At 45.2% G+C, this 19,488-nt stretch overlaps 2 protein-coding genes across 11 annotated transcripts in view; one reads left to right on the top strand and one right to left on the bottom strand.

Moving 5' to 3' along the window:
- Positions 1 to 2,508: 2,508 nt before the first annotated feature.
- On the top strand, positions 2,509 to 10,477 carry ASB8 (ankyrin repeat and SOCS box containing 8). Of its 3 annotated transcripts, XM_017853150.1 has the most exons (5): positions 2,510 to 2,766; positions 2,956 to 3,091; positions 4,755 to 4,916; positions 6,975 to 7,079; positions 8,277 to 10,477. In XM_017853150.1, the coding sequence occupies exons 3-5, from the start codon at positions 4,788 to 4,790 to the stop codon at positions 8,907 to 8,909; spliced, it is 867 nt and encodes a 288-aa protein (XP_017708639.1). In that variant the 5' UTR covers positions 2,510 to 2,766; positions 2,956 to 3,091; positions 4,755 to 4,787; the 3' UTR covers positions 8,910 to 10,477. The 3 variants fall into 3 exon arrangements, with proteins under 3 accessions (XP_017708637.1, XP_017708639.1, XP_017708638.1); XM_017853148.1 differs by lacking the exon at positions 2,956 to 3,091 and having other exon boundaries at positions 2,509 to 2,766; XM_017853149.1 differs by lacking the exon at positions 2,956 to 3,091 and having other exon boundaries at positions 4,759 to 4,916.
- Positions 10,478 to 12,142: 1,665 nt separating this feature from the next.
- The window catches only part of PFKM (phosphofructokinase, muscle), a 43,237-nt gene continuing 35,891 nt past the window's right edge, over positions 12,143 to 19,488 (bottom strand). For all 8 annotated transcript variants that reach the window (XM_017853136.1, XM_017853134.1, XM_017853135.1 and 5 more), the window contains 12 exons: positions 18,866 to 18,930; positions 18,307 to 18,370; positions 17,354 to 17,503; positions 16,824 to 16,894; positions 16,377 to 16,464; positions 16,138 to 16,290; positions 15,271 to 15,435; positions 14,403 to 14,464; positions 14,064 to 14,175; positions 13,115 to 13,214; positions 12,928 to 13,033; positions 12,143 to 12,683 (listed from right to left, as the gene is read on the bottom strand). In XM_017853136.1, coding sequence (XP_017708625.1) covers positions 12,539 to 12,683; positions 12,928 to 13,033; positions 13,115 to 13,214; positions 14,064 to 14,175; positions 14,403 to 14,464; positions 15,271 to 15,435; positions 16,138 to 16,290; positions 16,377 to 16,464; positions 16,824 to 16,894; positions 17,354 to 17,503; positions 18,307 to 18,370; positions 18,866 to 18,930 — 1,281 coding nt within the window. In that variant the 3' untranslated portion in view covers positions 12,143 to 12,538. The remainder of the gene's footprint in view (positions 12,684 to 12,927; positions 13,034 to 13,114; positions 13,215 to 14,063; positions 14,176 to 14,402; positions 14,465 to 15,270; positions 15,436 to 16,137; positions 16,291 to 16,376; positions 16,465 to 16,823; positions 16,895 to 17,353; positions 17,504 to 18,306; positions 18,371 to 18,865; positions 18,931 to 19,488) is intronic.

Raw genomic sequence — 19,488 nt, forward strand, 5'->3', positions numbered from 1 at the left:
AAAAAAAAAAAAAAAAAAAAAAATTAGCCAGGCGTGGTGGTGCCCGCCTGTAATCCCAGCTAATCGGGAGGCCGAGGCAGCAGAATCACTTGAACCTGGGAGGTGGAGGTTGCAGTGAGCCGAGATCACGCCAGAATTATATATATATATATATATATATATGTGCAACCTACAGAATGACCTTTGTACCATTGTACCATGAGAACGCTTCTATTGTGGATTGCCATGTTACTCTTGGGTTCAGTCAAAATAGACTCTTGGAACTGTAAGATAACAACTCAAAGTCGCCGGGCGCGGTGGCTCAAGCCTGTAATCCCAGCACTTTGGGAGGCCGAGACGGGCGGATCACGAGGTCAGGAGATCGAGACCATCCTGGCTAACCCGGTGAAACCCCGTCTCTACTAAAAAATACAAAAAACTAGCCGGGTGAGGTGGTGGGCGCCTATAATCCCAGCTACTAGGGAGGCTGAGGCAGGAGAATGGCGTGATCCCGAAAGGCGGAGCTTGCAGTGAGCTGAGATGCAGCCACTGCACTTCAGTTTGGGCGGCAGAGTGAGACTCCGTCTCAAAAAAAAAAAAAAAAAAAAAAAAAAAACAACTCAAAGTCTCCCAAGTAGCTGTGGTGAGACCAGAGGACCAAGTCAAAATGAAGTCAGTAAAGAGTGGAGGAAGCTCATGGAAGGACACAGCATAGGGAGGCACAGCCAGTACATCTCCCGTTATGAATGGGCCCTCCCAGCACCTTTGTTGGCTCTCCAGTGTTTCGGACCCTTGCTCATACAGGCTGTGGAACTGAATTTCACAGAAAAGAATAGTTTTCATAGTGCTTTGGCTTCTCTCTTCTTGAGTTATTTGCTCTTCTGAGTTCTTAGTGGCTGATGATAGTCAGATTAGGCTCTCTGCCATTCAGAGTTGATCTTTATACCTGAAAGCGTAAGTTTTGTCTTCTTTGTTAATGAATATCACTGTCAGCTTTGCTCCACTGCACTATCAGCAGATGCTGATTTGACTAATAAAGATGAGATCTATTGTTTGGGGGGGAAAAGTTAGTTTGATTTCTCTAGGGGTCTTTCATGTGATTTTTAGCTAAGTGATGTGCTAGGTTTTCAATGACATGCCAAATGTAAATAAGAGGATATTGATCATGAGTGTGACATAGAGTACTTTTCTGCATATACTGAGTTGCACGCCACGTAAAATAAAAGTGTATTCAGTGTTTCAATAAATAAGTAAAATAACCTGTATTGAGAGCCTATTTTATCACTCCCTGGGAGACTCCACTCATTCTTACATTTGTAAGATGCTGATGGTTTCCCAGAATTTATATACTTCAGCATTTCCCAACCAAGAAATTTGAGAGATGTGGTCTAGCATGGTGACTCACGCCTGTAATCCCAGCACTTTGGGAGGCCGAGGAGGGTGGATCACCTGAGGTCAGGAGTTTGAGACCAGCCTGGCCAACATGGTAAAACCTCATCTCTACTAAAAATACAAAAAAAAAAAAAATTAGTCGGATGTGGTGGCAGGTGCCTATAGTCTCAGTTACTTCGGCAGGAGAATCACTTGAACTCAGAAGGCTGAGGTTGCAGCCAACCGAGATCGCGCCATTGCACTCCAGCCTGGGTGACAAGAGTGAAACTACATCTCAAAAATTAAAACAAACAAACAAACAAAACACTGCCAACATTTGCAACTTGCAAGAATTCACTTTTTTAAAAAATCTGTATTTCAGCTCCTTTTGAAAAAATGGACAATCTCACCATGGTGCAGTGGCAGGAAGTGGAGGGCATATTCCTACCTGGCAAAATTCCTTTGAGTCTGGAGCTCAAAGGAGGCTCACTCCTCAGACCAGGTCATGAACTTTCAGTTCACCATCCTCTCACTGATGTACAATGAACTGTCTGGGCCTGCTTTAAATCTCTTAATTGGTTAGATTTGGTTGCTTAGAACAAGCTTTGGGGAGTAGGTGTGGGGCACTCTGGTTAAACAGGCTGCTGGGCAGACCACAATTCTTGCAGTCTGCCTGAATGGGCTGCTTCACTCCTTCCATGCACCACCACCAAGTGCTGCTGACTTTAAAATGTTTATGCTTTGCACAGAAAGTCTGTCACTCAGAGGTGTCATCATGTCTTTGCACAGGAAGCTTCATTAACCCTAATAAGAGTTATAAATAAAGGTCATTTATTCCTCTACATTCAGAATACTATACCTCCTGGGTGGTTAAGTTTGTCTTTGATATGGTTTACTTGAAGGAGAGTGGACAATGTACAGGAGGGTTCTAAGGAGCATAGATTCGTTCCACCATTATGAATAATGCTGTAAGTATTTTTATTTGTCACAGACACTTCTTATTAGGAGTTTAGTCTCCTAAGTAACTGAACCATTGTGGATGGACCCCCGCTGGCCTGGTCCACGCAGGTGCAACCATATAGAATCGGCCCAACGCCCAGGGTTCCTGAGCCTTTTTTTCCCCACTGCAGGACCAAGACCCGAACCCTGCCGCTGTGGCCGAGAACGCTGCATTGAGACTGCGCACAAAGCCTCTGTGTAAAAGGAGAAAGTAACCCCGTAACTAGGCCTAGTGAGGACGGAAGCTGCTGCACAAGTCTGCGCAGGCGCGCCCCCAGTGACGAACACTCATCAGTACGCAGGCGCCCATCTTAGTTGGTCTTGTCCTGTAAACAGATGGGCCTGCCCCCGACAGCTTCTGCTTCCGGGTCACGCCTTGACAGCGGCTTTCAACACCCATCTCAGCCTGGCAATTCGGTGAGTGCGGGTCTACAGCCAGGTGTCCTAACCCAGGGTACCACGCCCAATAACGCTTCCTCTGCTCCCCGATCGAAGTGCTCCAGCTCTCGAGGCTGAGGCTTAGTTCCGGGCCTTAGGGGGCAGATCCAGGAGGGGTTGGTCCGCGTCTGAGGACCTCCAGCGCAAATTTGCGTGATTCTCTTTCAGTACCAGACCTGCCGGGATTGCTGCGATCTGCTGGGAGCCCGTGCGGAAAGTGACACCGCACGTCCTTGCATTTCGTACCCTTGTCCCCTGCCCCCTAGCCTCAGCTAGACAGCTGCCGCGACCCCTCCCGCAGCAGGTGCGGTGGGATTAGGGGCGGTGCGGGCCCGGCCAAGGTTCTCCCGGGGCGGGAGGGGGCGGGGCCGAGGCCTCCCTCGCATCAGAGCCATTGTGTCTTCTTTTCCACTTTGCCTTTTTTTTTTTTTTTTCCAGCTTCGCAGTAAATGCCCTTTGGTGTTTTCTCTGGATCCCGTAGCAAAAGAAAACGAGGGAGACAGGGCTTTCAGCTCTAGCAGAGGAAAGGGCCTTCCAAGGGAATCAAACCGTACACGGGCTGCCGTCTGGTGAAATCGAATTTAGATTTCCTTGACCCTTCCTCACAGTGAATGCTGTCAATCTGCCCTGAAGTTTCATTCCTTTACCGGGAGCTTCCAGGCAGTAGCAGACCGCTGACCATACTCTCAGGAGTTCCTAGCCCGGAGTCCAAGAGCGCCCGGAAAATGAGTGCAGAGTTTAGTTTCATCAGATTATCATGGCCCAGAAATGGTTAACAAAACCACTTTATTTATTTATTTTAATTTTTGAATTTTTTTGTAGAGACGATTGGGTTTTGGGGTCGTCTCGCCATGTTGACCAGGCTGGTCTTGAACTTCCGGGTTCAAGAGCTCCTCCTGCCTTGGCCTCCCAGAGTACTGGGATTACAGGCAACAGAACCACTTTGGTCCAAGCCTTCTGCTTTAGATGCTCTGTCTTCTGCTGCTGTTCTTGGAATTACCAACTCAAAGGCACCTCTGTATTTTTTTTTCCTTGAAACAAAAAAAGTTGTAAGATACAGACACTTGTCTCAGAGCAGTTTTGTGGCTACGGGAGAGATTAAAACCTCAGGTGATCCACCCACCTCAGCCTTCCAAAGTGCTGGGATTACAGGTGTGAGCCACCATGCTCCGCCTTTAACTCATTTTAAAATCTTCAAATTTTCCTAACACTGAAAGTATATTTTATTATTGTGAACTTTAATTTTTTCCTAGTTTTATGTAAATGACTCTAGGGTAGTTATACTTGTGCTTTCCTTTCTTATTTTAGAATATTACCTCAAATATTTCTTTTTTCTCTTCTGAAGACATTTGAAAATATTTCAGATGCCTTTTCATTATTAAGATAGATATATTTGCTCCATAGCCTTCTTCCTATCTTGTCACAGATGACAATCACTTCTATACTGTTTAGTCATATCCAACCAATGTTTGTTAAATACCTACCTTTTGTGAGATTCTGTGGCTGGCCTTACATGGATGAAAGAGTAGAAGACAAAGTCCTTGCCTTCCAGTTGATTACAGTATAGTTGGAGAAACAATATGTACATAACTATATTGCAAGGCCCAGTGTTATAAATAACTTAATGGTGGTGCTGATCATAAAAACCACAAAAATTCAAAGAAGGAAAATAATGTTTTGTGACCTCCTCAGAGGAGCCTTTTAAAAATCCTATTCCTTGCCTAGTCTTGTTTGTAAACCACACAGAGCTCCATGGGGGTCTTAGTACCTCTTGGGGAAATCTTGTGTCCAAGTTTATCGAACTCCCTAGGCAACTATTATCCAATTCCTTATGATTATGAAAATAGTATTAATCATTCCTTGAAATCTGCTTTTAGTATTGGGAAGGGAAGGCCTCAGAGAACACCTAACCCTAAAGACAGGCGTGCTCAGTGATATTGTATATGCCAAAAACTTCTTTGTTTCAGGCAGTTTGGAGCATGTGAACACCTCGAGCCTTGATGAGTTCCAGTATGTGGTATATTATGCAAAGCATTCAGAGCAAATACTCTCTCTCAGAGCGCTTAATCCGAACAATTGCTGCCATCCGTTCCTTCCCACATGATAATGTAGAGGACCTCATCAGAGGGGTGAGTGTGCTGGTATTGACAGGAGAGTCCTTGCGATGTGAAGTGGGAAAGCTCTGTAAATCCTCATGGATCACAGATTTGCAGCTTTGTCTCAACCCAAGATCACAGGGAGTTTTTATATTTTGCTAACTGCATTAACTTGATCATTAAAATGTATTTCCCCTATGTTTGCTTCGCTTCCCTTCTCCCTTTCACTTTGTGTATCTGACATTTTTCTTCATGGACTATGTTCTCAATAACCCTAGTCTCATGTTCTTTGTAAAATATCTAAGTATGATGCATATGTAATCCATTGAGCTCAAAGTCTTCTATACATGTTTTATTAAGAGAGGAGGTGAGCAAAGCAGAGGTGGTTTTTATATTTATTTTTTGAGACGGGGCTTCACTTTTGTCACCCAGGCTGGAGTGCAGTGGCGTAAACATGCCTGACTGCAGCCTTGACCTCCTGGGCTTAAGCGATCCTCCCACCTCAGCTCCCTCAAGTAGCTGAGACTACAGGCACATGCCACCCATGTCCAGCTAATTTTTTTTTTGTAGAGATGGGGTTTCATCGTGTTGCCCGGGCTGGTCTTGAATTCCCAAGCTCAAGTGATCCACCTGCCTTGGGTTCCCAAAGTACTGGGATTAGAGGTGTGAGCCACTGTGCCTGGCTACAGGAGTGGTTTTTAAATCCTGTGAGCCTTTCTTCATACCTGGGTTATAATAATTACATGGAGAGATTTTTACTTACATTCTATGTTAAAAGCAGCTACCACTTCTAGCTCTGTAGAGGATATCAACCTCTAAAATGCATGGTAATTATAGTTTAAGAAAACACCTTAACCATCTGATGTTTAATCACCGCTCTTCAATAATTGTTATATGACTGGTATCCTAGAAGGTCTTTACTATCCTCTTCTATTTATTTTTCTTGTTGAAGAGAAGTTACAGAGTAATTTTTTGATCACCAGAAAATGCATCCAGATGGTTACTTCTGTATATTCTAAGACTTCAGGCTCCTCATTAACAGCCTGGATCTCTGTAGCTGCTTCAGAGTTATTGGGCACAACTGGAGAAAGAAAAGTCATCCAGTGTTAGCTTATTCTCAGCAAAAGTGGTGTCAGAAGACTCCGCAGTGGAAACCTTGTCACATTCTAATTCTAGCTCTGCTGCTGAGTCATTCAGTGACTTTGGTCTGACTGGTATCTCCATCTCCTATGTTTTTTTTTTTTTTTTTTGAGACAGAGTTTCCCTCGTCGCCCAGGCTGGAGTGCAGTGGCTCAATCTCAGCTCATTGCAACCTCTGCCTCCCAGGTTCAAGCAATTCTCCTGCCTCAGCCTCCCGAGTAGCTGGGATTACAGGCGCCCACCGCCACACCTGATTAGTTTTTGTATTTTCAGTAGAGACAGGGTTTCACCATGTTGGCCAGGATGGTCTCAAACTCCTGACCTCAGGTGATCTGACCGCCTCAGCCTCCCAAAGTGCTGGGATTACAGGGGTGAGCCACCGCCCCCAGCCTGTCCTTTGGTTTTGAATAGAAGCACCAGCAAAGGCTAGATGGTAAAGAATGCTGATACTTAGAGGCTACTTTGAAGATGTTTATGAATAAGGAAAAATAGTGTTAATATGATGCCACTGTTAGTGATGGTCATATGCTGAATGGCCAAAAATGCATGCCAGTTCTGGCCTCAGTCTGACAGACTCGCTTTCCTACTTTTTCAGAGCATAGTGGCCATTGAAAGTGGATTGCTGGTCCAGCTTTCATGCCTGATGATAAGGTTTCCAGTGCTTTGACACATAAGATTATGTCTTCAATAATGTCCAGATGACCATCTGGCAGGCTCCCTTGTGGAGGAACTTAGTAACTTCATCTAAGGAATTAGCAGTTGTTTTCCTTCATCTTCAGTGTAGTCCTTTGGTTTGGACATTGGTATATTAATTAATAGAAAAGGAAACAAGGAACTAGCAGTGTACCTATAAAATACAAAACGCTCTGTCCCCTGAACTCAGTTCTGAATTCTGTCCTGCTGGGCAAGCCAGAGCTGAGCACACTGACTGAAGTTGTCTTCTGCCCACAGGGAGCAGATGTGAACTGCACTCATGGTACACTGAAGCCCTTGCACTGTGCCTGTATGGTGTCAGATGCTGACTGTGTGGAGTTACTTCTGGAAAAAGGAGCCGAGGTAACGTTTTTAACACATTCACATTAATGATTCACTAAAACTTGAGCTTCATGCTTTCTTAGAATTTCTCCCCATCACTCCTCCATCTCTTCCCTCCTCCAGTCTGAAATTCTAACTCAAGGTAATGTTGGCATAGCCAATATTAAGGAAAATGTAATGGTAAATATATAAAATGATCTAAGGATTTCATTCCTTTGCCTTTCTGTCCCTACCCTGCTTGCCCCATTTTATGGTGCTGATACTCTGCTTTTCTTTCTTCTCCTTAAGCTGTCACTGGCCATCACTTCAGGAAGCTTACCTTGTAGGTGCTGTTTATATTTCCATTTAATCTTCTTATTGCTTACTGTCTATCCAGGAAATATAAACGCAGAGATCCCTCAACTCTAATTAAATCTAAAGTACCCTTAAAAGTACTTAAAGTACTTAAGAAGTGGTACTTAAGATAGGTTTTAGCCAAAAGAAGGTTGAACTTACTTAAATGTTTCAGGGTTTTCTGTTTTGTTTTGTTTTGTTTTTTTCATTGATGAGGGAATATGCTGTTTGGAAATGTGAAGAAAAAACTGCAAGTGATGCTGACTGTCAGCAAGCCAGCTGCTTTTCCAGCACTGGGACATGTGTGTTCTTCCTATCACATACTTTCATTTGGGTTCTCTTGCGAACCCACAGCGTATTTTTGGAAAGATCTGACTTACATTCTAACATTTTGAACTTCTCTGTATGGTTAAAGAACATAGCAAAAGCTATGTTTTTCAGTTTGATTGCTACATTAGCCACAGGCTACAGAAAGGGTCAGGATAAGTAAAATAATCCAAAACTCTGTGTAGTCAAGCAACTTTCCAGTAAATATCTTTCTGAGCAGTTACAGGGACTTAGACTTCCTCTATTCCTGCCTTACCCTTTACTCTGTGGTAGAGTTTCTAACGAATAAATGAACATTGCAGCAAAAACCAAAATAATGCAGACCAGCTAGTCAATGCACATAATAGTGTTGACTGTTTGAGGACAGTTCTTTCCCATTTTGCTCCTAAGTTCCTGTCATATCTTCATATTTATCACCAGCACTCCCTGGGAGTTGCTTGTTGACCCTCTTGTTCAGAGCACTGCATAGCAAAGGTAGTGGGTAACCATGTAAGCTTCTTTGCTGCTGTCCTGTCTTCCTCTCAGTAGTCTACTGTAATAGTTCCTCCCTTTTTACAGGTGAATGCCCTGGATGGGTATAACCGAACAGCCCTCCACTATGCAGCAGAGAAAGATGAGGCTTGTGTGGAGGTCCTATTGGAGTATGGTGCAAACCCCAATGCTTTGGATGGCAACAGAGATACCCCACTTCACTGGGCAGCCTTTAAGAACAATGCTGAGTGTGTGCGGGCTCTCCTAGAGAGTGGGGCCTCTGTCAATGCCCTGGATTATAACAATGATACACCGCTCAGCTGGGCTGCCATGAAAGGAAATCTTGAGAGTGTCAGTATCCTTCTGGATTATGGCGCAGAGGTCAGAGTCATCAACCTAATAGGCCAGACACCCATCTCCCGCCTGGTGGCTCTGCTAGTCAGGGGACTTGGAACAGAGAAAGAGGACTCTTGCTTTGAGCTCCTCCACAGAGCTGTTGGACACTTTGAATTGAGGAAAAATGGCACCATGCCACGAGAGGTGGCCAGAGACCCGCAGCTATGTGAAAGACTGACTGTTCTGTGCTCAGCTCCAGGAACTCTAAAAACGCTTGCTCGCTATGCCGTACGCCGTAGCCTGGGACTCCAGTATCTCCCTGATGCGGTGAAGGGCCTTCCACTGCCAGCTTCTTTGAAGGAGTACCTGTTACTTTTAGAATAGCCCGGAGAAGGTGTTTGCACCATCATGTAGGCAACTCTGGGTGAGGTTGTGCCTGCAGTACTCTTTGTCACAGAAAACAGAAAAACAATTGTTCCTGTTGTGTGGTTTATAGATTTTGAAGCAACATGTCACAACAGTAACCTCCATAGCACCTCCCCTTCCCAAACCAAACAACCAAACAAAAAAAAATCCCTCACTTTTGTTTTCTGTTTATTGCTTACTTGGCTTTTTATATTGCACTTTGCAAAAGAAATCTCCCTCAATCCTCCCCCTTAGGGAAGGAGTCAACAGTGCAACTGAATTTCTCTAGGAAGATGGAAAGTACTTAAAGAATGTGTGTGTGGTTTTCCTTTGGGGACATGGTTAATGGTCCAGAAGAATCCCTTCTAGAAAGCATTTTAGGCCAGGCATGGTGGCTCACACCTATAATCCCAGCACTTTGGGAGGCTGAGGCAGGCGGATCACCTGAGGTCAGGAGTTCAAGACCAGCCTGACCAATATGATGAAACCCCGTCTCTACTAAAAATATAAATATTATCCAGGCATAGTGGCATGCACCTGTAATCCCAGCTACTCGACAGGCTGAGGCAGAAGAATTGCTTGAACCTGGGAGGCAGAGGTTACAGTGAGCGGAGATCACGCCATTGCACTCCAGCCTGGGCAACAAGAGCAAAACTCCATCTCAAAAAAAAAAAAAGATTTTAATTGATCTGTGAAAAAATTTAAGAAAATCACAATTTCAGCTAACAGCAATTGTGTCCCAAAGATGAGGATACTATAACCTCAAATGATGCAGATCCAGAACTGGGCTGGATGACATCCCTAGTGTGCCATGTCCTGGGGCATTCAGAAGGGACTGGAACTCTTTCCCCTCATCAAAGGAAACAGCAGTCTTTGCCTGTTTCTCTTGGTTGTGCCCAAGGGCTACACAGTAGCTCTGAAATAATAAGAGCTCTGCAATAACAGTAATAAATAGCTCTGAAATAACAGTCCTAAGCTAAAGTCCTGAGAACTTCTCTTGTAATGCAGCTTTTTCTCTTCCTGAGAGCCAGTGTGTTCTAATGAGCTTCGCAGGCAGTTCCTACACCTACAGTGTGTGTTCCAGCAGGGAGGACTTATGGGCTGGGCTGCCTTTTCCCATGGGTCTTCATTCCCAATGGAAAGCTCACTCTGCTTAATTTGGAATTATTTTTCTTTCAGTTGTTCTGGAACCTTTGCTTTTTATTGATTTATACAATACAATTGGCGGGAGGGTGGACTTGGGATGGGAGTGGGAAAAGCATGTAAGAGCTTCTTTTGTGATGGTCCATCTACCCAAAAGAGATCTGCTTTAGTGAACAATACTCTTTCATTTCATGTTTCTAAACTAGATCAAGTTGTTATTGATTTTAGATGGCTCGTATGCAAATTTGAAAAACTTTTTTTTAAAGCTGATTGGGCGCTACAAACAATGAATGGAATCTACTGACACAGCTAATTGGAAAACAGATGTCTTTTGTCCTATTGATGCTGGTGTTTAAAAAACACCATTAAAAAAAAAAAGAGGAATAAATAGTTCTAAAAGCAAGTTTGGCAATTTCTACTTTTCCTACTTTTCTCCAACCCCCCTTAGAAAAAGTTCTTCTTTTACTGCCTGGCTGTACAATGTAACTTTTCATCCCAACCTTTCTCCCATTAGCAACAGTGATTCTGGGCATTGCTGGAGTGAACAGGAGGGCTTGGGCAGAGTATCTGAAGAGCTTCCCCTTCCTTCATACCTTCTCCACGCCAAATTTGGAATTACTACTTTTATGTTCTCAACTCCAGCTGCACATAAAATTACTAAGAAAGCTTTTTAAAAACACTGGTGCCAAGACTTCACCTCATACCAATTCTTTGGAATTTTCTGGTCTCTGGGGGCTTGAGTGCTTCAGATGTAGCCAGGAATGAGATCCCACTGTGTTAGTCAGTGGGTCTCAAGTCTAGTTGTTAATTAGAACCACCTGGGAAAAATTTTAAAAATACTGAGGCCCAGGTTCCACCCCCACAGATTAATTTTATTGGTCCAAAGCAGACCTAGTAGGGCTGGCCGCAGTGGCTCACGCCTGTAATCCTCACACTTTAGGAGGCCGAGGTAGGAGGATCATTTGGGACCAGGAGTTGAAGTCCCCATCTCTACAGAAAAATAAATAGACCTGGGCATGAGTATGTTCAAAGGCCTCAGGTGATTCTAATATTCTGGTAGATTTATAAACTGCTTTAGATGCTATTTCATTTCTCATCATAGATACTTAATATTCTGGAAAGAGAAAGTTTTGTCCATGTGGGAAAAAATGTTACCTGTTTCTCAGTTACTTCATGATCACTCGTGGTTGGTGGCTAATAACTTCTGCTTCACCTCCACTTGAGAGTTCCAACACAATTTCACTTATCTTTTTAGCTCTGGAGAAATAGCATGCACCTTCATAGGTTTTCGTTTTTTTGTTTTTAAGTGGTCTTCACTATGCCTTTTTTTCCCCAGATCGTATCATCATCCTAATTTTTTTAGTCTTTACAGAGTGACATTTTCCCTCTGATTAGCTTCCCCTGAGCCATCCTTCCCTCTTCATTTTCTCGAGGAAACAGCTCTAAGATTAAAGATAGGAAAGAGAACCTATAAATCAATGGCAGTTAGCATTTAAAATGTTCTGAATGAATGCCTGAACTTTCCCTTTCACTTCATTTTCATAGGCCTTATGGCTCTGGGGATTTGATATGGCATGGTAAGGAAGCAGAGGAATGGGGAATGAGGATGAGGTTTGAAGTCAGAACTGAGTTTTGAGTTCTACTTGAATAATATTGAAGGAGACATTATGTAATCAATCATCTTGAGCTCCAGTGTCCTCCTTTCTGAAGTCAGGCTGTCACCATTGCCCTCCAAAAGCTACTTTGAGGATTCAGTGATGAAATCCTACCACAGTGCTTGATATTTATTGTTAATTTCTCTTCCCACTGAAGAACTGTGCAAAGAGTATCTGGCTGCCTTAATCCCTGACTCCAGCAACAAACATTCTCAGTCACTATTTAGAACTGTTTTTAGAGTTTGGCAGTGATAACTTTTCAGACAGCCAGCAAGTAGTGTACTAGAGATAATCCCTTCCTCCACCCCCTGTGATACCCTTAACATCTTTACTGCTTCATCAGGCAAGTGTCTGATACATGGGGCTGACAGTATTACATTCCACTTGGGAAGATGATAACAGGAGAAGCGAAAGCACAGTGACCAGTTGGCATTTATTAGTGTAGTTACAATTTGTCACTGTAGTAAAAGTAGTAGAGGAACCAAGACTCTTTGTTATCACAAAGAAATAAATAAAGCTTATTTTTAGGAAAATTCTAACTGAGCAAGTGATATCTAGCAGTAGCACTAGAGGTGCCCAGCCTTGTGTGACAGATAAAGCTGGGGCAGAAGTCATGTTAAATTCTACCTAAAAGGAGCTCCCACCCACTGCCCCCTCCTCCAGCTCCTGGCCAGGACTGATCATGGCTGCAAGGTACAGAATAAAAGGAAACCTAATGAAAAAAACAGCTAAAACACTGAGAAGATGTGGACTTATCACGGGGTGAGCTGACCATGATCAGATAATCTGTTCCCCTCACTCCAGAGAGGTTTAAACAGCAGCTTCCCCAGACCGCTTCCGGGTGATGTGCTCCAGGTGGGCATGGTCTGAAGTGTCCAAGTCAATCTCATACTTGGCTAGGATTTTGAGGATGGGCCTCAGTTTCAGCCACCACTGTTCCTTGGGGATTCGATGCCTACAGAGGAATGAAGTAGATGATGATATAATCTTTTAGTACCCTAATCAACTTCTACCAAAAGTTTATAGAAAGAAGTTGGAGAGAAGAGGTTAGATTTAGGACATGTGCATCACATCTGAAATGGGTAAGAATACAGGTGTTACTCCTTAAAAAAAAAGGATTAAAGACAGTGAACAGGTTGAGGACAGTAGAGCTTGAAACTACCAGGGAGAGAACCACTCCAGAAAGCAGATGTACTCACTCAAAATCTGTCTGGTCCTGCAGCTCAGTCACTGGTTGGAAGAGCAGAGCCCTCTTACGCATCCCCAGAACACAGCCCGAGTCTGGAGTATTGGCGAAGATCCGCCCTGCAATAAGGGATGGTCAATCAGCTTCTATACTGGGGAACTAGCCTCTACAGAGGGCACTCGGTCTCTCACCCCACCTACCATTACGGTAACTCTCTTTGATTTTCCCAGACATCCAGTTCATAGCCTTGGCACCCATCTTAGTGGCAAAATTCCTATCAAATGGGGTTGGGCTCCCACCCTGGAGAAAGAAACATAAAAATTACAGAGGGAAGGACTCTAATAAACTGGCAGAGATATCAAGACACACAGAGAAAAAGGAAAGATGGGCCCCAGGTTTACGGCCCAAAACAGGAATCCAGAAATCAAACTATGAAAGGGTGTCCTGAGGCAGTGCCAGGATCCAAGGCCAGGCTGGCCCAGCACATTTGGCCATGCATCAGATATAAGAATAACTAATTAAAGAAGATGATTGGCCCGACAATCCCCTCTTTTAGCTCCACAGCTGCCAGATCCTGTTTTAGTCTTATTGGCCAAAGGGTCAGCTGCCTGCCCCTCTTCAGCCCAGCAGCTTTTGTTGGTCACTGTCAATGATGACATAAAAGTGTTTTTTGTGGCCCAATCTGGCTGCCCTTGGTAGCACCTCAGAATAATATAAAATGTCATACAGATTTCCTTTGAATTAAGAGGAAGCAGGTGGGAAAGTGGGAATGTTTGGAGACATTTTTGTTACAATTGGGAGTGAGAGGAAGGTGCTACTGGCATCTAGTGGGTAGAGACCAGGGATGCTGTGCAACTGTCCTACAGTGCATAGACAGCTACCCATAACAAATCATCAACCAGCCCCAAAAGGCAAAGCTGCCAAGGTTGAAAACCCTCCCCTAAATGAAAAGGATAGACCATATAATCTCTAAAGTCATTTCCAGGGTAAAGATGTTTTGATTCTATGACTGGAAGAGACTGCAGGCCCATGTTCTATGATGGCACTAACAGGCTCCTCCAGAAGACTGGAAAAGGCCAGTGGAAGCCTCAGTGGCTGCTGGCAGGCATGGCTGTCTGATGAAGGGCATGACTAGGGTGTCTTCCCTACCTGCTGCATGTGACCAAGCACATTCTTCCTGCTGTCGAAGATGCCCTTCCCCTCCTCAGAGTACAGGTTGAAAATGAAGTCAGTGGTATAGTTCTCATTGCACTTTTCATTCCTGCCAGGTGGAGACCAAAAGCCTGTGACTCTGTGGTTGGCTTTCCATCCCCCCTTTCTGCCTTTGTTCTTTCCTTTCCATTTTTATCTCCTCCCAGGATTCAAGGGATAGGCTGGCCCCCTCCCTTTATATCTACAGATTCCTCAGGGTATCCCAACCCTGGCCATTCTATGAGTTTGGGCCAAAGCTTATTTTTCTTCTCCACTTAGGAACCATGGATGAGGTACCTTAACACCAAGCCCCTTTTCACAGTTGTTTTCATCTTTTGCACCAGATGTTCAACATTTGCCTGAAAATGAAAGAGTAAATCCTAAGCCTAATCGGGAGTGGAGAAGGTTGGGGATAAATCTCTCTTCCACACCACACCTCTCCAGGAAGGAAGAGAGACATGGAAGAGAGGTGTTTACAATCCTGGGCCTCAACTGGGCCTAATTCCTTTAAGAAGCTCAGCGTGGACTAAAATTTAAACAATGACTCCAAATGAGACAGAACTGGAAGAGGGAGCACTACAGACAGCTGCACTAACTCAGTGTTCAGCCCCTCACCCGCTCCAGTCTCCCTTTCCAAGCCTTTCTGGTTCCCCTTGCCTCAGAGGGCTGACTTGTGGTCCCAATGTCAGCCCTAACACTTTATGTCTCTGTTTTGAGACAGCATCTCTCTCAAAAGCAGAACGGGAGTAAGGGAAATCTGAAGGGGAGACATGATATAGTAAAAAGATCACTGACTTTCTCAATCAGTTAAACCATCTGCTCACTTAGGAGTTTAGAAAAGTTTTTTAGCCTCTCTAAACCTTTCTGCGTTATATGGAGATAGTATCTTCTTTGCATGTCTATTGTGAAGATAAAATGCAAAAATGCCCACAAAGGGCTTAGCACCAGGCCACCTGATTCAAAATGAGCATTCCAACAATAGTAGCTGCGGTCATGCCTGTGAGGTGACACTAGAGAATGCCTGCAGAGTGCTCTTTCTGGTCTTCACAGGATTCCACAGACCAACCAGCTCTGTCCTCAACTTGAGCTCTCATAGTTCAGATCACTGTGGAAACAGTCTGGAGACAGGGGAGAGCTACCTAGCAGGCTCTGGGTGGCCAGCTACCTGCAGATCTCGAATGGTGAAGGGCTCCTCAAAAATGTAGGCAGCATCGGCCCCAGCTGCCAGCCCAGCCATGGTGGCCAGGTAGCCACAGTAGCCACCCATAGTCTCAATGATAAACACCCGACGCTTGGTGCCAGCTGCTGACTGCTTGATGCGGTCACAGGTCTGCAAGGACAATGGGTTATAGTTAGAAAGACATGATCAGGGCCCTGATTCTTGTCACTCTTTAATCTTTGCCACTAATTAAACTCTAGAACTATATTCTCCATAGGCTGGCAGGGCCCCTAGAGCAAGTTCTTGCATTTAGGGTAACAGGCATATTTGCCAACCACACTGCAGAACGTCTCTCCTGGGAAGAAAGCTGTACCTATCCTTTCTACTGCTCAGAAAATTAGACTGCATGATCTCAGAAAGAAAAAACAAAACATTTGGTATTCAGGGTATTGGTGCATTTCCAGGTGAGGAAACTGAACACTTTGTCACCCAGGCCGGAGTCAAGTGGCACGATCTCTGCTCACTGCAACCTCCGCCTCCCAGGTTCAAGCAATTTTCCTGCCTCAGCCTCCCAAGCAGCTGGGATTACAGGTGCCTACCACCACACCCAGCTGATTTTTGTTATTTTTAGTAGAGATGGGGTTTCACCATGTTGGCCGGGCTGCTCTTGAACTCCTGACCCCAAGTGATCTGCCTGCCTCAGCCTCCCAGAGTGCTGGGATTACAAGTGTGAGCCACCACACCCAGCCAAAGAATCGTTTTCAAACATTCCCATTTGTTTGGTACAAAGAGAAGCTCACTTTTCAGGACCACACTCAGTTGAAGGATTATAATCCTCGCCAAAAGGGATGGGAAGTGGTGGTGGGCTCTCACCGTGCAGATAGTATTGAGTGCTGTGTCAGCCCCAACGCTGAAGTCTGAGCCAGGGACGTTGTTGGAGACTGTAGCAGGAATGACCACAAATGGGATGCAGAGCTCATCAAACTGCTTCCTGCCCTCCATCAGTTCCAGGCCACCTGTGTAAGCCTAAGAAGAAGAGAGCACAAGGGCAGGATTGGGGAGAGGGAGAGGAGGTGGGAGGGAGAGAGGGAGACACAGTGGTGGGCACTCACCTCAAAGCCCCCAATGATGACAAGGCCCTGAATGTTAAACTTAGTTATATTGGCACTGATCTGTTCAAAGCTCTTCTTGGGTAGAGTCCTAGTTGACCAGTGATGGGGGAGACGGGAATGGGAATTTGCGGAAGAGACAGGAAAATTGAGGGAGAGAAAAGCTAGAGTTAGAGGCACTTTATTTTTAATTTCTTGACCTGTGCCCCACTCCCTAGCCCACCCTCTCAGTCCTATCCAATGATACATACTGGAGTTCTAAATTGCCAGAGCTGCTAAAAGATGTTGAGATGGGCATGTCTGCCCTCTTGGCAGCAACTGTGAAGTTGGGGGTGGAGGACCCAGACAACAGGGTGGTTGAAGCAGACCCTGGCATAATGAATTGATACCCAAATCCAAGGGCAACTTGAAGAGGTCACTGGGAGGAGGTGCCTCTGCAGTACTACTTACCTTTTAGTCCCAAGTTTAGAGCCACCTTGGCCAGTCCAGCCCCCAACATAGCTCCAGCCAGCTTCCTCTATCTGTGGGGAAAAGCCACAGAGCTCTGCTCAAAGCTAAAGCACTAGGAGGCCTGTGTGGGACTGGTGCCACTGCTTGAGTTCTAACCCCACCCCTGGATCCCCCTTGGTTGGAAGAGGTACACCAGGTATTAGCTTTTCCCCATGCACTGAACTTCTTCCACCCTTACTGCTCATTCACCAATATTAAGCATCTACCTATGCCAGGCACTGTGCTGAGCTTTGAGATAGAGAATTAAATAGGACATGTTGTTTGCAATGGTGCATTCCAGTAATTCCTGCCTGTTCCTACTGCCCTAACATTAAATATCTACTTCTGCCTGGACCCTGAGAGAGGAGAGAGAGGTAGTGAGGAATAGAGGAAGCCAAGAGAATGGACAGGTCATTCTTGCTACACTTATCTTCCCTATGACTGCTCCTGGGTCCTAGAATATGTGCCCTTCTTCCTTTTAGTCCCCATACCTGCCCCTTGGCCAGTCCCTCGAAACCATCATGGACAACGAGCACTCGGTTGCCCTGGATAAGTCCAATCCTCACAGTGGAGCGAACAGCAGCATTCATGCCTGCAGCCGGAGCCCCCACATTCATCACAGCCACTGTGTGCGAACCACTCTATACAGGAGGAAGCAGGGGAAAAAGGAGGACAGAAACCCAGTGTGGGAACAGGGAGGAGGTCAGTAAAGGAGGCAGAGCTCTGAACCCTTGTCATCCAGGGATCAGGACATCTGCCTGAGACAACACACACCCCTCTCCCAAGGAATGCCAGCACAACTTGCTACCACATACTATGGAAGCAAAATTCTTGATCACAGATCAATAAACAAAGCTGCTGTCCCCCATCTCAGATATCAATATTATACAATGAATGAGACCTTCCAGAGCAGCACTTCCCAAAGTGTGATCCTTGCATCACCTGCATCAGAATCCACTGGGGGAGCCTGTTAAAGCTGTATATTCCTGGCCTCTACCCAGATATGAATCTCCTCTGAGAGAGGGGCCCAGGAGTTTGCATGTTTAATAAGCAACCCAAACAATTCTGGTAATATACTCAATAATGACAACCACAACTCCAAGGGAAGAGGTGGCTCAGATACACTTAGATGTGATTATTCCCAGATATTCCCAGAGAAAAAGTACATAAGCCCTCTTTCCCATTCTTTGCATGCTATCTTGCCAGTCCTGAAGTGGGCATGGGTCTTGTGTTAGAGATATCCAGGGTACACTAAAAAGGGGGCTAGCATCTGGGGTGGTTAAGAGAAAATCATTATAATAGGGCCAGGGACCCAGCACTGAAGATCAGAGTGGCGCAGAGAAGTTGGCAAGGTTTACGTTGTATGGACTGTGGTAGCACTTTATGAAGAGAGACTCGAGGAGTGAGAAGGAAAAGGGGAGAGGGCAAGTCAACTTGCCAGTACCTTAGATACCGGGGGTCTGACATGAGCTAGAAGCTTGTATACCTCCCAGTTGTTCATGAAGCTCCTGTAGGAAGTACAAATAGAGAGAGGTGTCTTTAGGCCACTCCCCACAGCCAGCAGCCATGGGGATCCTGGTCTGAAGTTTTGCTCCCAGAGGGAAGTTCCATAGGGCAAACCTCTGAGGACAGAACTGGGGCAGAGCAGGGACAGGGCAGGAGCTGCAAAGGGGCCACTAGTTCATCCAACACTCGCTCAGTACTCTTCTCCAGGCACTGTGCTCGGCACAAGAGACTGTCCCTTGCTTAGAGGAACTTATCATCTAGCTAGGGCTCACATATAGAAGTAACAGATTATAAAAGGTTGATGCCAGGGACCGCATCCCTGAGATGAACTGATCCTTCCAAACACCTCACAACTAACTTTCTTGGGCAAGAACTTGCTGCAGAGAGAATCAGAAAAGGAAGCAGCAGAAGCTTATGTTTTGGGCCTGGAGTCATGGAGATCTTTGACTTCGGGCATCTGATTTCTGTAGCTAGTGAGCTTCCCATCATTTCCTCACCGGCCTCTCAGCTTCAGGGCTTCATCAAATTTCTTCTCACCCATGGCCTTGGTCACATCTTTGGTCTGAGGGGGGAGCACAGTGACAGTTTCAACTCCAGGGTCACAATTCCGCACAGCTGGATTTCTATCCCACAGTCAAACTCTGCCCATCTCTGGGATTGTGACTAGATCCTGCCCATTCTATACCCCACCTTTCCTATGCCCCTAAACTTTCACAGAAGTATTTTTGTTTTTCCTGAGTTTTCTGAGTAATGAGCAGCAAAAGAAAAGAACTGATTCTATGCTCTGTTTATTTTATTTTAATTTTTATTTTTTTGAGATGGAGTCTTGCTCTGTCGCCCAGGCTGGAGTGCAGTGGCGCGATCTTGGCTCACTGCAACCCCCTGCCTCCCGGGTTCAAGCGATTCTCCTGCCTCAGCCTCCCGAGTAGCTGGGATTATAGGAGTGTGCCACCACACCCAGCTAATTTTTTTTGGTATTTTTCACCATGTTAGCCAGGATGGTCTCGATCTCCTGACCTTGTGATCTGCCTGCCTTGGCCTCCCAAAGTGCTGGGATTACAGGTGTGAGCCACTGTGCCCAGAACTATGCTCTGTTTATTAGAAGTATGGGTAGAGTGGA

Source organism: Rhinopithecus bieti, unplaced genomic scaffold (genome assembly GCF_001698545.2).
Source record: "Rhinopithecus bieti isolate Rb0 unplaced genomic scaffold, ASM169854v2 scaffold_36869, whole genome shotgun sequence".
NCBI classification, from domain to species: domain Eukaryota; kingdom Metazoa; phylum Chordata; class Mammalia; order Primates; family Cercopithecidae; genus Rhinopithecus; species Rhinopithecus bieti.

What these genes read in the sequence shown, in the direction of transcription:
- ASB8 (XM_017853148.1), top strand. Translation starts at nt 4,788, where the DNA reads ATGAGTTCCAGTATGTGGTATATTATGCAAAGCATTCAGAGCAAATAC. An exon ending in TAGAGGACCTCATCAGAGGG is followed by an intron (nt 4,917 to 6,974) that starts GTGAGTGTGCTG and finishes TTCTGCCCACAG; the next exon opens with GGAGCAGATGTGAACTGCAC. An exon ending in TTCTGGAAAAAGGAGCCGAG is followed by an intron (nt 7,080 to 8,276) that starts GTAACGTTTTTA and finishes CCCTTTTTACAG; the next exon opens with GTGAATGCCCTGGATGGGTA.